Source organism: Natator depressus, chromosome 13 (genome assembly GCF_965152275.1).
Source record: "Natator depressus isolate rNatDep1 chromosome 13, rNatDep2.hap1, whole genome shotgun sequence".
Classification (NCBI taxonomy): domain Eukaryota; kingdom Metazoa; phylum Chordata; order Testudines; family Cheloniidae; genus Natator; species Natator depressus.
The window spans coordinates 3,858,811-3,874,508 of record NC_134246.1 but is presented as its reverse complement, the minus strand read 5'-3'; the positions used below and the strand labels follow the sequence as shown (position 1 = coordinate 3,874,508).

At 50.6% G+C, this 15,698-nt stretch overlaps 1 protein-coding gene across 1 annotated transcript in view; it reads left to right on the top strand.

Annotated features, from left to right (window-relative positions):
• HELZ2 (helicase with zinc finger 2) overlaps positions 1-15,698 on the top strand; it is a 53,716-nt gene that overhangs the window by 12,498 nt on the left and 25,520 nt on the right. Inside the window, exons 2-5 of the mRNA XM_074970300.1 lie at positions 8,368-9,504; positions 10,246-10,429; positions 11,260-11,367; positions 12,136-12,650. Coding sequence (XP_074826401.1) covers positions 8,498-9,504; positions 10,246-10,429; positions 11,260-11,367; positions 12,136-12,650 — 1,814 coding nt within the window. The 5' untranslated portion in view covers positions 8,368-8,497. The remainder of the gene's footprint in view (positions 1-8,367; positions 9,505-10,245; positions 10,430-11,259; positions 11,368-12,135; positions 12,651-15,698) is intronic.

Genomic DNA, 15,698 nt, shown 5'->3' with positions numbered 1-15,698 from the left:
CTGCTGCCTCCCCTGACCCCCACTGCCTCCCTACCCACCTCCCCATCCAAGGCTTAATTTGTCCCCCGACTTGCCAGGGTTGAGTAAATCTGTTGTGAAAAGTGATATTTGTATGTTTGTTAATATCACTTTTCACTGTCTCCCAGATAGCTAACACGTCTGCATCTGTGAAAAGTGATATTAATAAACATACAAATATCACTTTTCACAGGCGCAGACTGACTAGCTAGCAAGTATAAAAAGAAAACGCAACCAAAAAAGCAAAAGAAACAACAACAACAAAATACAAGGACATGCAAAGCACCTTATTTGTGTTTCTATTTTGTTTAGGTCCAGTAAAGAAATAGAGACAACTGTACGTTATTTTTATTATTCAGTCTGTGGAAAACCCCTTCATACATAAATTACTGTGATTTGGAAATGTCTATGTGCCTATTTATTTTTTTCCTAAAGTTAATTAAGTATTTTAGGAAAAATTGTCAGAGCGGCCACCAGCAAGAGTTGGTGGCCGCACTCTGACTCCACAAAAAAATGTGTTGTGAGAACCCCGGCCCTAGATCTTACACAAAAGACAACACCTGTAGCCAATCCTGTAATACACTGTCAAAAGGTTTATTAGCTAGGAGAAATAAATTAGTTATTTAAAGGTGAAAGCAAGCAAACATCTACACCCAAATGAGTTGCAATCCAGCTCCTGAGAGTGACAGAATTGCAGTGATCTCTCAATTTGACATGTCTTTTAGGGCAGACCCAGGGATAACCCTAAGAAATCTCATTGCAATTTACAGCAGTGGTTTTTAACCTGTGGTCCAGAGACCGCTGGAGGTCCACAGACTATTTCTTAAGATTTCCAAAGGGGTCCCCACCTCCCTTTGAAATTTTGCAGGGGTCCACACAGGAAAAAAGGTTGAAAACCACTGAGCTAGAGTCTCTGGCCCTGTAAGAGTTCAAACAGCAAAGAGATGAAAAATCATCATGTCAGCTGTTTTTATTTTCCTCTTCCAGCGTTCAAATGGCTGGGACGGGGCCTTCTGCACAGGTGGAGGGGGGAAATAAACAAAGCTTTTGTCTTATGAGAGCCCACTTAATTTTTCAGAGTCTTCCTGCACGGGTGGGGGAACGAATCCGGTGCCTGGCTTCACAAGTTCAGAGCAAACATTTTCAAAGTTATAAAGTGAAACTTACATATTTCCTTATTTGCAGAGTTGTTGTTGCCCTGTCAGTCCCAGGATATAGAGGAGAGGTGATCTCTTTTAATGTCCTCACCCGCCTTGTCTCTCTTGTATTTCCTTATAGCGTGGAATACAGACATACCAAGTGAGATTAATGCGTGCAGCAACTTAAAGCATTTCATAGAGTCTAATCACTCAATAAATTCTAACAATACAATCACACCTGTCACAGGTAAGCTGGTTTGTTTTCCAGCTGTGGGTTCGTCAGTTCTTAGCTCACACCTACGGCCTTGGCCAGAGCTGGCACTTGGCTCACCAGCATCACAGCGTGACTCTGCAGTTTGTTCAGTTAAATCATAATAGCAATAATATTACTTGGCACTTAACGTCTTGATTGCCGCCACAAGCAATAAATAACTCTCCTAATAATGTGCTAGGAAGGGAGGTGGTGCTAGTCTCACTTTACGTGCAGGGAAATTGAAACATGAGGTCCGATGCATCCTTGGCGTAAGTCAATTAAAACGGTAGCATTCCACCTGGAAAGAATTTCTCCCAGGGGAAGATTTGTGGCTTTACCTTTTCCAGCCCACTGTGGTAACTGAGTTGGGCCGGATTTCCACAGCACCCAGGAAGCCAGGCTGGGAGCAAGTTGCCGTTTGCCCCATTGGTGCATGCACACCGGATTTGCAGGAGACAATTAAGTGCGCCAACATGAAAATCAGGCCTGAAGGCCATATATTGCGTGATCTATGTACAAGGAACTTGCTGGGTCAAGGGCGCCTTGCGTGTGGCCACAGGGCAGCAGATGATCTTTGGTTATGTCCCAAGGCTCACAGGGAACCCCGGTGGATGCTGTGTCAGAGATGGCAGGCTGAGGACTCCATGAGGCTGGGAAGGTGCCTCGCTTGTGTTTAGGATTATTCTGGACTGGGATCAAGCACTTTTCCCCCTTAGGAATGACCTTATTGCTGATGCAGATGAGATATATCGTTAAAGTGCAGTCGCACGATGACCCAGCAAACTGCTGGCTCAGTGAGTATGGCTGTTGGTGAAAAGCTGTGAATACCCAGGCCTTAGGACTTGTTTCTCTAACACTGGCTAATCAATAGGCAGAAGACCTTGAGCATCCTCCTATCACAGTGAGCTGCCTTGGGTTCAGGGACTCCAGATCTGTGTCACTATTACATTGTCTTTGCTTTGCTATTAGCATATCAGCAGGTTATCTGGGTATCCACTGGCCCCAGAAGAGGCCAGACACAGCCTCGCAGCTGCTCCTCCCAGGCAGGATAGTCTCTGGAACTGCAGATATGTTTGTCTGACAGAGATTTGGATTTTCTTATTTGTTTTTTTATTTTCCAGCATTTTTTAGACAGAAATGCTGGTCCCACATCAGTCAGGGATTGACCTAGGACTAAATGAACTTTTGCTGGGTCCCAAAGGCGCTTGACTAGCTGATACATTGCAGCGTTTAATTCTGAACTTCTAGCATGGAGTTTTATCTGATATTTAGACTTGAGTAAATTTTAGCTTTTTAACTAGATGTTGCCCCTAGGTAGAAATCCCTTGAGCTTGGAGCCAAGTGAAACAACGCGGAACTGCCTTGACCTTCTCTCCAAACGCACTTTGTCCTGATGGACTCCATTGTGGGGAGCTTTCTTGGTGAAATTTTAACAAAATTGGTAACAAAAATAAAAAGAGGCGATGTGGAGGGGGGGACGTCCTCAATGAGATACTGACGAGGGAGGGGAAGGGACTGCAGGCTGTTGGAGAGTTACTGCAAGGACCCGTATGTGGTGTATGGTTTTCAAGATGACTCTCCTTTCTGGTCAGGGGGGTTTCTCTCTCTGGTAACTGGAGAGATCAATATCGTGCTGCTGTCCTCGCTGTACCATCCTGGTCTCCCATCAGCTCGCTTCCTGGTCATGTGGCTCCATTTCCCCGTCAGACCATTCCTCTCATACCCCGACCACAGAGCTCTGCACTTACTCTATTAATCCTCTCCTCCCACGTGGTCCAGCCCCACAGCCTCTGCACGTTCTCTCTCCACATGGTGCTGTGTTGTGATGGATGGTCCGTCACTGGCACTTTTAAATTAGGATTGCATGGGCTGCGGAGCCAAGGGGGCCACCTGGGCCATGGCCCAGCTACTTTTTGGTCCCAACTTGGAGCAGGTGATCCGGTGGTTCTGGGGCAGGATGCGGGGGGTGGGGGCGTCACAGAGGGACGGTGGCTGGAGCAGGGACAGGAGCTGCTGCAGGGTGAGTGCAGGGTGTACTCCAATTCCTGCCAGAAGCAGGACCTCTGTCACACACACACACACACACACTTTAAATGGTGCTCTGCGGTCCCTGCAAGATGGCAGGATTTTCTAAAAGATCTGCTCTGCTTCAAACGGGAATTATTGCAGGGAAGTCCAGAGTCTGGTGGTGTACAAGAGGCTCACAATTGTCCCTTCTGGCTTTCTAATCGGACTCTCTGGAACCTCCAGTCCACATGCCACATCCCCCATCAGTCGGCCCCCGTCCTGTTGTTTAACACTTGTGTAGTGATCGCACCTGGCTAACCAGGTCAGCGCCCCCTAGGGGCCAGGTCCCGGACACATACAGTAAATGACAGCCCTGCCCCAAAGCATGCACATGCTCCTAATCCCTCCTTGGCCTTTCCCATGCTGAGCCGCCACTCTTCTGTGCCCCTGAGGAATTTCTCCTTCCTGCGCGTGGACGGGGAGCTTGGTTACACTCCCAGCGCCGTTACTTGTTCTGTCCTTGGGGAGCTCAGGAAGTGGACTAGGCTAGTAGCCACTGTCCCTGCTGGCAGACTAAGCAATCGTTCTAGCACTGCTAGAGTGAGTTTCTGAGAAACCCGTGGAGGTCAGCCCGTCTGCTGCTTTAATCCCATTATGATTATGTCTGCAGGGTAGGGAAGCAGCATCTGAAGGGGATTTCACCCAACTGGGGAGCCAGGAATGTCTGGGTACTAATCTCAGCTCTAATCCCAAAACCTGTCAGCATTGGTGTGTCCCTGTAGCACAGGTGAGGAGGATCATACCTACTCACCTTACAGGGGTGGCACAAGAGTTGATCAGTGACCGGACCACAGTGCTAAAGGTGCTGAGGATTAGAGCTATTCCAAATTATTATTTCTATCTCCATTGCATCCCCACCAAGCGCGCTCTGTGCTAGGTGTTGCATATACACCTGGGAAGAGACAGTCCCTGCCGCAAAGAGCTTGCATTGTACAGTATACTCCTGATTTTCCAAAACCCTATTCTCTAAACCTCCGCACTGTCCGTCCTGGGGGGGACAAGGGAGGGATTTGGGTGACGTGGAGGTTTGTATAAGAGAGCAGAGCCCCCGGGCTGGGGGGTTTCCTGGCAGCTAAATGGCTCCTGTGACAGTGCAAGGAGCCTTCCACACCCCTGCTGTCACAGGAGGGCTCCTGCCCTCTCTGTTACCTGAACTCCTGATTATCTGAATAAAATCCATGTCCCCGCTGCTCTTCGGATCATCGGGAGCATTCTGCATCTAGATGGGCAAAGGGCGGGAAAAACAAAGTCTTGTTATCCCCATTGTACGGATGGGTGGATAGATGCAGAAAAGTGAAATCACTCGCCCATGGTCACCCAGGGAATCTGTGGCAGAGCAGGGATTGAACCAGCTCTCCCAAATCTTGTTCTGCTGCCCGAACCCCAAGAGCATCCTTCTTCTGATCACTATGGTCTGAGAAATGGCCTCTTGAGTGTTCCCTTGTGCTCCTTGCAACCCACCATCCACCCCAGCTCGGAAAACAACGTCTCTTCTTTTACATCTGTGTTGCTGCAGTGTCCAGCGGCTCCCCGAGGAAACAAAGCCAAGTTGTGCTTGGTGCTGAAAAGTCATACGATTATTTATTATGTAGCCTAATCGGTTAATGGGAGTTGATTCTACATAACATGCGGTGGCCTGAGAGGCTGGTGCCTCCAGATCAGGTACAGGAGTGAAATTGTTATTAAATTGAGGCGCACACGAGAAACAATCCAGTCCATGTTCTCTGACTAGCAATGGTAGAAATGTATAGCCACGAAACTGACAAAATCGTGAACTCTGTAATATAGCAAAGGAGACAGAGCCAATATAGAATGTCCAGCACTTGCATTACTCACATCATGCTTGTGGAGAACCCCAAAGTAGGCCAGGTGATCTGTGCATAGTCATCAGGTTAGTGCATTTCAATGTATCCCACCTCCCATAGGGAGGGCTGCACCCTGTTCGTGTTCAACATTGGTTACAGCCTCCTTTCCTTAGACATGCTTCCACGTCTCAGTAATATTGGGGCTCCTAATTCTCATAGGTTAATTAACCCATGGCATCCTAATCACTAGCATTTATGTCAGTCAGTTGCTATGGAATTTCTGCAGTTAGTATATGTACGTTTTGGTTAAACTCATCAGCTGTTAAACTTTTCCTTAAAATTCCCTGTTTGCAATGCATTCTATCAGTTAGTTTCCCCCTTTTAACTTAAAGCTTTAGGCCTTGCTTTAGTCATGTTAAGCTAACTGTCCTACAGGCCTGAGGCCTGTAGGTCCTTGCTTTATGGCCTTAATCCGTACATACACTTCTCTTCGGTATCTAGATGTGTTTTTCAGGGATATGGCAGGCTACCGTGATTTGTAGCCATAGCACCTAGCAATTGCCATAGCACCTAGGAGTCCTAGTTGTGGCCCAGGACCCCCATGCGCTAGGTGCTGTATAAATGCAGATGAGAAAGGTGGTCCCTGCTTCAAAGAGTTTACAACTGACGTCTAAGGAGACGACAGATGGCTACAGGGATAAATATACAAAGCCTGTACAGTAAGAGAGAGGGTGCCATCCCTTCTAAATAAAGACATGCAGCTTGTAGGTTCAGCCTTGCAGTGTGAGATTTGATAGTTTAATTCCGTGTGTTGTCTGCAAAGGTTTTGAAACAAACACCCAGAGATGAGTCAGGGGTGATTTATTTCTAGATGCAGCGTAGGTGACTGAATCTGAACGGAGAAATTCTAATGATGCACCGGCTTTCTGCTGGGTAGTTTTAATGACTACTTTCTGCTTCAGTAAGTGATCTCCCATTGGGCTGTGACTTTGCTGCGTCTTAGAAGCTAAAGAGGATTGGGCCTGATGAGTGTGTGGTAGGAAAACCTTGGAGTGCTACAGGGTATCTGGGGTTTCTGTAGGTCATAGCCTGCCTTCTGAATCAATGCTGTACTGATGCCAGGGTGCTAGAGAGGTATTTGGATAGGAGTAAGATGAAGGTCTTGATCACGTATGGACATTTAAAACACTGGGCACTTTCAACATCTGTAAGGGGGGCAGGGGAGGGCTGGCCATGGTGTCCTGGGGAAATTCCAGCGTGAGTTGATTCTGTTACCTGAATCCCCCTGCAATTTCAATTGGACGTGGGCTATGTCTCATCCCAAACTTTTGCCTGGTTCTTCTGTGCGTTGTTAAACAGCTGCTGTGTTCCACCTCAGAGGTGGGTGAAAGGATCCTTGCTTGTGAAAACGCTTTGCAATGAGAAGCTTCTGTATAAAATGAATGCGAGATCTTGCACTCGGCTTCGTTCTTTGTAGTAGCTTCAGCCCTGCTATAAATACTGCGTTTCCTTTCTCTGGAGATTCCACTCCTTGAGGTGCTAACAAGAGGCCAGAGGTGTCGTTTTGGGGCCACTGATGTGGGTTTTCGCCCTAGAACTCAGGTTTTGTCTGGCCTATGGTGCCAGAAGGATTGATTTATTTAAGAGACAGGCACGTGCCTGGCCCTGCACCAGCTGTCTACCCCAGGTGCTTTGTCTTGTGGTCAAGGCAGGCAGGGGATGGGCCTTCACCTTGTAAGCAGTGCCCCATAATGCTGTCAGCAGTGCAGCTCCACAACCCCCATCATTCTCCGATTTCCTCCTGAGACCTGAAGTATTGCTTATGGGATGCTCCCAGCCACTGGTTACCCAGGAAACAGCCCGCAGAAGGCTTCCAACCCATTACCCATGGGGCTGTGCACTGAGCAGTGAGTCACCTTTCCCACATCTGGACTCTGAGTGCTCGGCAGCCCGACAGGGTGTGTTCGTTTCTGCTGGTGCGTCCATCACCTTCTTATCTAGGTGCTGGCTGCAGCAGTTAAGGATCACTGCTGTGATAGTCAAGCTCACCTTCAGTGGAAGCAATAGGGGGTGTGTGTGTGTGTGCGGGGGTTAATGGGACAAAGAGGCAGCAGGACCCCGAGGCAACTAGCACAGAAAGGAAACCTTCTGAGCACTTAGTGCCTGGATTGAGGGGGGCCCGAGGGCAGCGAGGCTGCAGCTAAGCACAGAGGTGCCAGTGGAATGAAGGCACAGCAGTGAAGGGTACAGTGGGATATACCTGTCCCACGTGGTGTTCCATTCGGGCAGTGTTTCTCAAACCGAGGAGGAGGGGGCAGGCTGATTTCAGGGGTTGGAGACAGAGGAGAGGGCCGCCGTGGGTGGGGAAAGTTGCAGGACCCCGGAGCTGCCCCATTCCCCTTCCGTCCCCATCCCAAGCTTGGTGCTGTTGCCTCCCATGTGACCTCTAATGCTACAGTGCTGCAGGCTGCCAGCCCAGGTTTGCTCAGTCTGCCCTTGGGGCACCAATAATGGCTCTGCCGGGGCTTCCAGCGCGTGGGGGAGCGGGGAGGGCAGAGACAAAAGGTGGAGGAGGAAGTCAGCAAAACACATGGGAAAGAGGAAAATGGAGAGAAAAAGGAGGAAGTGCCCCAAGTAGGAAGGGACAGCGAGGCTGGAGAGATGGCAGCAGGTTTGTCACGGGGAGGGCCCCACACAGCCATCCAGCAAGGGAGGCTAGGAGCCAGGCCTTGAATGTCTGTAGCTTGCTCCGGGATCCAGCAGGGAAGGTGGTGTGCAGAGCAGGTTCACCGATGGGTTGGAGGCAGGAGTCCCTGAGTGAAGGGTCCCTTCTGTCTGTTTTGTCAGACTACGGGACAACCCCCTTCCCCCCCCCCCCCCCTTGCAGTGGGGCAGCAGTGTTCGTGTCCTGACAGCAAGACGTCCGGCTTCCCAAGAACCTGACCAAGTGCTGAGCGGGAGTTTTCCTTTGGTTTTGCTGTGGCCGAGATGATGCATTTTTCCTTGCTCACTTCAGGAAATTCAGGCTCTGGGATGGGTTATTTTACCACCTCAAATACCTCACTTGTTGTTTGTTTCTCTCTAGGGTTTTAAACTTGCGTCGATGGCCAGGAAGGGCTCACCGAGCTAGGACCCTGCCTGCTCCTTGGAGCCTTCCTGAGCATCTGATCTGCCTTTAGAGATTTGTAGCTGTTTTCCCTTGGCCGCTGGGGAACATGCCTGCCATTAGTGGCCTCGGCCCCCTGGCGCTGGACGGCCTGCAGAAGCAGCTAGAGCTGTGCCTGGTGTGCTCCAAGTGCAGCGTGAGGGAGAACGAGAGCACCTACGGGCGGAGAGAGGTGGAGCATCGCTGCATGCAGGAGATCCTCCTGGCCCGGTGCAGAAGCAAGAGGAGCCAGCTATGGAAGAAGGTGGGCAGGAGGCCGGGCTTCCCAAACCCGGCACGTTACGCGGTCTGCAGATACTACTCCCCAGGCCTAGGGTGCAACAAGCACAGGAACCAGTGCACCTTTGCCAGCAGCAAGGAGGAGGCGATGGTGTGGAACTTCGAGAGAGAGCACGAACTGGAGCGGCGTGTGCTGAAAACCATGGTGCTCCAGGCACAGATAGCAGGCAGTAGCAATGGCCTGCCGAGCCAGGTAGCGCCCAGCACCGCAGGGGAAATCCAGAGCGAGTTTGGGGGGCAGTTCCAGGAGATCTGCAAACTCTGCTTTTACCAAAGTCCCCAGAAAATATCCTCCGGGGGGCTGGCGAGGCTCTGTGAGGAGCACGGTGCTTGGAAAGCTCTCCTGGTCCATGTGGTCACCGATGGAAGGAGGAAGAAGCAGTACACTGCAATCAGGCCATGGCCGGAGTTCATGTCGCAGCTCAGTTACTGCATGTTCGTCTCCAGAGGCAAACCGTGCAAGCACGGGGCCCAGCGGTGCAACTACGCACACAGCGAGGTGGAGATGGCAGTGTGGGAGGCTGAGCAGAAGCACGGCCTGGCACGCTCGGACCTGCTGCCAGCCTTAGCGATGTTCAGCGAGAACGGCGACAAGCCAGCGCAGCCCCAAGTCCAGTTCTACTGCCGGGCCTGCTTGGTGACCTTCAGCTCCCAGGAGAGCTTCGAGAACCACTGCTCCCTGGTGGAGCACATGCAGATGGTTTTGGCTGACCCCATGATCCAGTGGGCTCACCGCACGCCTCCCTATGGGCTGACCACATTCACACTGTGCAACAGGTAAGCCTTGCGCGGCTGGCCTTGTCTAGCAGGCGATGAGCAAACTGCATGGGTCCCTGCAAAGGGGGCACAGCGGGCTGATGACTTGATTCTAGATCATCTGTCTAGAGAGACAGCCCAGCTGGCCTAATGTTTGGCGTCACTTTGGGGTGTGATCGTTCTCATGTGTACAGAACCTGCCCCGTATTTGGAGGAGAAAGGGTTAAAAATCTCTCCCTGAACCAAGCAGGGACTTTGGGTATATGGTCTCCTAGCAGAGTAAAATGAAGCAGGATCCGGCTTGGGGTGGTTCCTTATTAGGACAGGGAGGATACAAGGGGGTAAGTTTGGGGGAAGTTAATTTTCAAGTGCTTCCATGAAGGCCTGGGCTCTTGTTGACCTCAAGAGAAGGGGGTGAAGAACCTGCCTGTGGCATCTCTGGGGAGTTGGGACCTATAACTCCGCACTGGTGCAGCGCCAGCTGGGCTGGCAATGGGGGAAGCACGCAGGATGCAGGTGGTGTTACTGCCATGTCACCTAACTCTGGCCAGAGCAAGTTGAGATGACGACAGAAGACAAAATGCTTCTGCTGTCATTCAGTGGGGCACTGCTGGTCCCAGTTCTGCCAGTACTGTGGCCTGCTAGGAATCCCCAGATAATCCTTGTCCAGGTGCAGGAGGGTGCTTCATTCCCCATGCAGTCTCAGGCTGGTCAGAGTAACCTGTGTGCTTTGTTTTGCATGTGGAATTTGTTCCCCCACAGAGGGGATATCTGTGAATATGGCGAACGGTGCACCAAGGCCCATTCTGTAGAGGAGCTGCAGGAGTGGATCCAGAGAGCGAAGGCTGCCGAGAGGAACAGGAAATCTGCCAAGAGAGACGGGCTCCTCTCCTACCAGGACCGTCTGGTTGCTGAGTACAAGGAGTGCCGCAACGAGGTGTTCGTTGTACGTCCCCATCTGCTGGGTGGACACTGGCCGTGGGGCACCTGGATGATCCGGCTGATTGGAAGGGTTTTGAGTTTGCTTAAAGCTGAATCCTGATAAAGGGTCAGATCTTCAAAAGGGTCTTGCGACAACCTGGCGGCAGCATTAACACTTGCGAAATCCCTGCATTTGCACTGGCTGGCTACGTGCCTGGCTGCCCCATGAATGCCGGCTGTGTGCGCACCTGCACGTTTGAAGGGGGTGTTTTCAGAGGCTCTTGGAATAGTGCATCCCAATATCTCCCCACCTGCTTCAGCAATGTGGGCCGATCACCCCCAGGGCCTGATCTTAAATAAGTCTTCCCTTGCAGGGTGTGCGCCCCTGGGGTTAATGCATGCGAGCCTGGAAGCGAAATGAAAGTGAAATTAACGAGTTCAGACCATTTTCATTGTAGACCATGAGAGAGGCAGAAAACAAACAAAGGGGATAAATGGTGAAATGTAAATTAGATCTTAAACGTGTATTTGAGACTTAATCTTGAATGTGTGTGCTGTCCCTGTCCTCCAGCCCCCAACACGCCCCGCACTGCCCATTCCCAGGCTTCTCTGAGGAAGGAGTAGGCCTGTTAAAGAACACACTCTGTGCATCAAGCTGTCCTGCTCTGCCGTGTGTCCTTCCACCTTTCCAAGCCCTCACTGGCTACACTGATGAGAAGCGTTGGGGCTCGAATCCCTCGCCATGCCCTTTCAGCTGCCCTGCTGCAGCTGACGGTGCTGGGGCTTACTGACAGGTGCTGTGTGTGTGCGATCGTAAGGTGAAACACCTGGCCCTTCTTGTCTCCTTTCCATCAGCTTTCTGAGCAGGTTGATGGTGTCATGATTACCTGCGAGCAGCCCATGCGGGTGCATTCAGAGGACAGGAAGATGCGATACAGGTGGAAGTTCAAAGTTCACTCCCAGGTAAGTCGGATTCTCTGTAAAGAAAGTCCAGGGGTTTGAAACCAGCTCTTCCCAGCGGTAGAGAATCGCCTGCTCTTCCACCCCTGAGGGGCTGCTGGAGGGAGTCTCTGCATGGTTAAGGAGTGGGAGGAGGTTGGGGCATGTAGATGAGGATCTGTTCCAGGCGCCCTGGGGCCTGCTGAGGCAAGAGGGGGAGAGAGCTCCTGCCCAGAGGTGTTACAGTTGTGACCTGGGTTGTGTTTGGGCCAGGGCTCTGAAAGCAGGGCTGGGCATGTGCTGAGCGTTTGGTAACCTTCCTTATCGTGCGGGGGGGTCTGGCTGTGCTGACCGAGCCCCGTTCCTGCCTGCTGCAGTGCTTCAGGCAAAATAAAACATTCTTAAGCCTGCACAGGCTTTGTGGGGAGGGAATGTGGCCAGGGAGGGATCTCGTCTTGCTCATTCCACCTCTGCTGCCTTTGCTTGCTCTTTGCTAGATCCCAGGACTGAACCTTTATGGAAAATTCCTGAAGAGGTTAATGGAGATGATACCCCACAGAGTTCCTTAGGAATCACTCTAAACCCCTCTAGAACTGAAGAGGGAATGGGACCATTTTGTAGGTTCCAGTAGGAATTCTCTCCCTGCTGTGGAATTCCATAGGGTGGTTGGGGGGAAAAAAGCCTCGTTCCCTATTTAGTTCTATTGGGCTTTTGCAGAGGGGGTGGCCAGATGGCGGGTCCCATGCAGGGAGATTCTCTTCACCGGGTATTCTCTTCCCTTCTAACTGGCAGATGCCTCTGAGGCACGTGGCATTACTGAAGAGAGATCCCGGAGCCACCTTCTTCCTAGCAGGGGACGGGTTCCCGCGGGGCCTCACCTACATCCGGGGGGAGCGGTTAAAGGCTCTGCTGTCACCGCCGCTCTCGTGCCTGGTGGAGGTCTGCATGGAGTGCTGCACGTTCGGAGTCTATGAGCAGTGGGTCGTCTTTGACTTCGGCAGCCGCCCTGTCCTGGTGCGGAAAATCCAGGCCAAGATCGGCAGACGGGAGTTCCCCCGGCACGGCACGGAGGGCAGCCGCTTCGTGAACTTTCAGCGCTGGCACAGCGGCAACCGGGTGATCGTGCCCAGCGTGGAGATGACCAGTGACGAGGTGGACCTGCTAGCCAAGTACAAAGCGCCAGAGCTCTCCCTGGAGTTCCGGCCCGGCAGCACCACGAACACGCCCATCACCCACCTCAACTACAGGGAGAGGATGCATGACTTCCTGTTCCGAGAGGAGGAAGCTGAGCAGACCCTGGTTGACAAGTAAGTGTCCCAGCAGTAGTGGCAGATCCAGAAGGGTGAAGGGCTCATCCTCCTCAGAGGCCTGCCTTCCTTCTATCTGCAGTGGTCCCAGTGCCAATGCTCATTCTGTCCCTTAATCCCTGGTGCTATTTCAAGTCTAGTCCCCATATTCCCCCCCACGCCCACTGTGCAAGAATGGTCCCAAGGGACAGTTGCAGGTCAGTGGGGCGCTGTCATGGAAGGTGACGTGTGGAACAGGAAAGAGAGTGATAATATAGGGCTAGATTCTGCTCTGTGGGGTGTAAACATGGAAAGGAGTGGAGGTAGGGAGCCTCCACTTTCCACAACTAGTATGTATTTGTATTCAGGGGGGATTTGATTTCAATCAAATTGATTTAAATCATAATTTAAATCACTAGTCAGGAAGACTCGATTTAATCATGGATTTCTACATAAAAGTGCATTCTTGTTGGTTGTTATAACCTTCATACATAGTCTTCACAACTCCGAGACAGACGTAGGTTTCATTTTTAGAAGGTACACACTATACATTTTTAAAGTGATTTATTTTGAAAACTTTTCAGATTAGCTTTACAGCTGTATCAGAAAATGAATGATTGTTTGGTTATTTCATTTACCAAAGCGGATAGTTCACCTTCCAATGACTTCATAAATATCTCCAATTCAATGGGTTAATCGTTAATATTTGGAGGATTTTCTTGCCAGGTTGTATTAGGAGGAGAACATCACCAGACAGGCATTTAAATTGTTTTATTTAACTAATTCTCACCTTTCTTTCTTTCAAACATTTTTGCTGTTAACCAGCATGATACCTCTGGAGACACAAATCCACAATTTGAGAACTGTAAAACTAAGCATCTCTGATGGCATCTTCTAGACTGAGCACTGAGTCTCATTGGATAGCTAGAAAGATCAACCTAAATTATCTATACGGAAGCCCCTGGAACCCCATAAGATTGGGTCCCTAATCCATGAACTACTGGAACTCATTTACGAAACTTTTCTTAAACATTACATGAATATATTGTCTCATACTACAGAATCCGAATTTATAATCCCTATTCCATGATGAGATCTCCTTTGAGCTATAATGTATCTTAATTAAAACTATCTTTAGATAGGTTTTGTTCCTCAAAAAACTTTTTATCAAAAAAATCCATTTTTTTTTTTTAATTTAATTCTTTTTTAAATCATTGATTTTTATCCACCCTGTTTGTATTACTGTAGCATCTCGGAGCCCAGGCATGGACTGGGACCCATTGTGCTAGGGGCTGTACAAACACAGAACAAAGACGGTCCCTGCCCCACAGAGCTTGCAATCGAAGCACAAGCCAGGAGACCACAGATGGTGGGGAAACAGTGAGATGCTTTTGGTCAGCATGACAGGCATTGGTCTCCGTGCACCAGCAGCCTAACCGCTGACAGGGTTTTGGCATGTGCACAGAAAGGAGAGTTTGAAGGGGGGATTTGAAGGTGGATAACGAGGTGGCTTTGCCGCTGTTTATGGGGAGCACATCCCGAGGGTGCGGGGCAGCACTGGAGAAAGCACAAAGGCACTTGCATGAACATTTAACAAGTGCGTGCTTGGAGGCTGGTGTCATGGGCTGATCGCAGGTGGGAGCCAGCATCAGGACAGCGAGTGAGAGATGATGGGGCGGGGGTAGGCTCTGAAAGGCCTAGAAAGGAAGGCAAAAGTGGCATATATTCACTGCGATACAGAAGCGGGGAGTCCGTGGAGGGACGTAAAGAGAGGGGGGACATCAGCAAGGCAAGAAGAATGATCTTTGCAGCAGCTTTCTGAATGGATATGAGTGGGGCCAGGCTGCATTTGTCAAGGCCGGAGAAAAGGTTGTTGCAGTGTGGGAGGAGGAGAGTTTTAGCCTTGTGGATGGATCGCAAGGCCTGTATCTGAGAGATTTTCTGCAGCGAGAGTCTGTAAGATTTAGACGTAACCTGGATGTGGACCTAGAGAGAGGTCTGAATGAAAGCTGATACCCAGGTTACGGGCCTGAGTGACAGGCAGGATGGTGGTGTTGCCCAAACAGATTGGAAAAGGAAGGAACAGGGAGGTTGGGGGGAAGATGAAGAGCTCTGCTTTATCCCTGTTGAGCATGAGCTGATGACTGGACATCCAGAAGGAGAAGTCAGAGAGACCAATGGCGACTTTAGTATGGACAGAATCAGACAGGTCCAGAGGACAGAGGTAGATCTGTGGGTTGGTAGAGATGGCAGTTGAATTTGGGTTTGCAGATGAGATTACCCTGAGATAAGGTGTAGAGTCTTCTGAAGGACACAGTGGATGAATGATTGGAGAGACAGGAGGAGAACCAGGAGAGGAAAAGTCCCGGAAGCCAAGGAAGGACAGAATTTTAAGAAGAGCATGGCTGACTGTGTTGAAGGAGGCTGATAGGATAAGGAGGATGAGGAGGGGGATGGAGAGCTGGCTCTGAGATTTGGCTAGGAAGAGGTCAGCAGAGACTTTGTCAAGAGCAGTTTCCATGGAGGGCATGGGACGGAAGCTGGCTTGCAGAGAGTCTAGGCTGGAACTGGGAGAGAGGAACACCAGCCAGCAGTTGTAGACAGTGTGTCCAATGAGCTCGACATGAAAGGGAGATGGGGCAGTAGTTGGAGAGAGAAATGGGGTCGAGGGTGGGCTTTTTAAGAGGGGAGAGACTCAAGCATGTTTGCATTGTGAGGGGAAGGAGCCAGAGGAGAGTGAGAGGTTACGGAGAAGAATAAGAGAGGGGATGAGAGTGGGCACAAGGGAGGTCAGAAGATGGGGTCACTGGGGTAAGTGGAGGGGTTAGAGGAGGAGAAATGTCTGTCTGTGATGGGGAGAAGGCAAAGCGAGCTGTGGGAGGGGAGCGGGAAGGGAATGGCCTCTGCAGGGGCCTGCCTTTCTCTGGAGTGCAATGGTTGGTCACTCTCCCCCGTTCCGTCTCAAGCAGCAAGGCAAAATCTCCTGCCCTGAGCCTCCAGAGAGCACCAGCTGGTATGGCTGCCTAATGTTCTGCTGTGCATTCCACATCTTGGCTAGCGCCTGGGCTC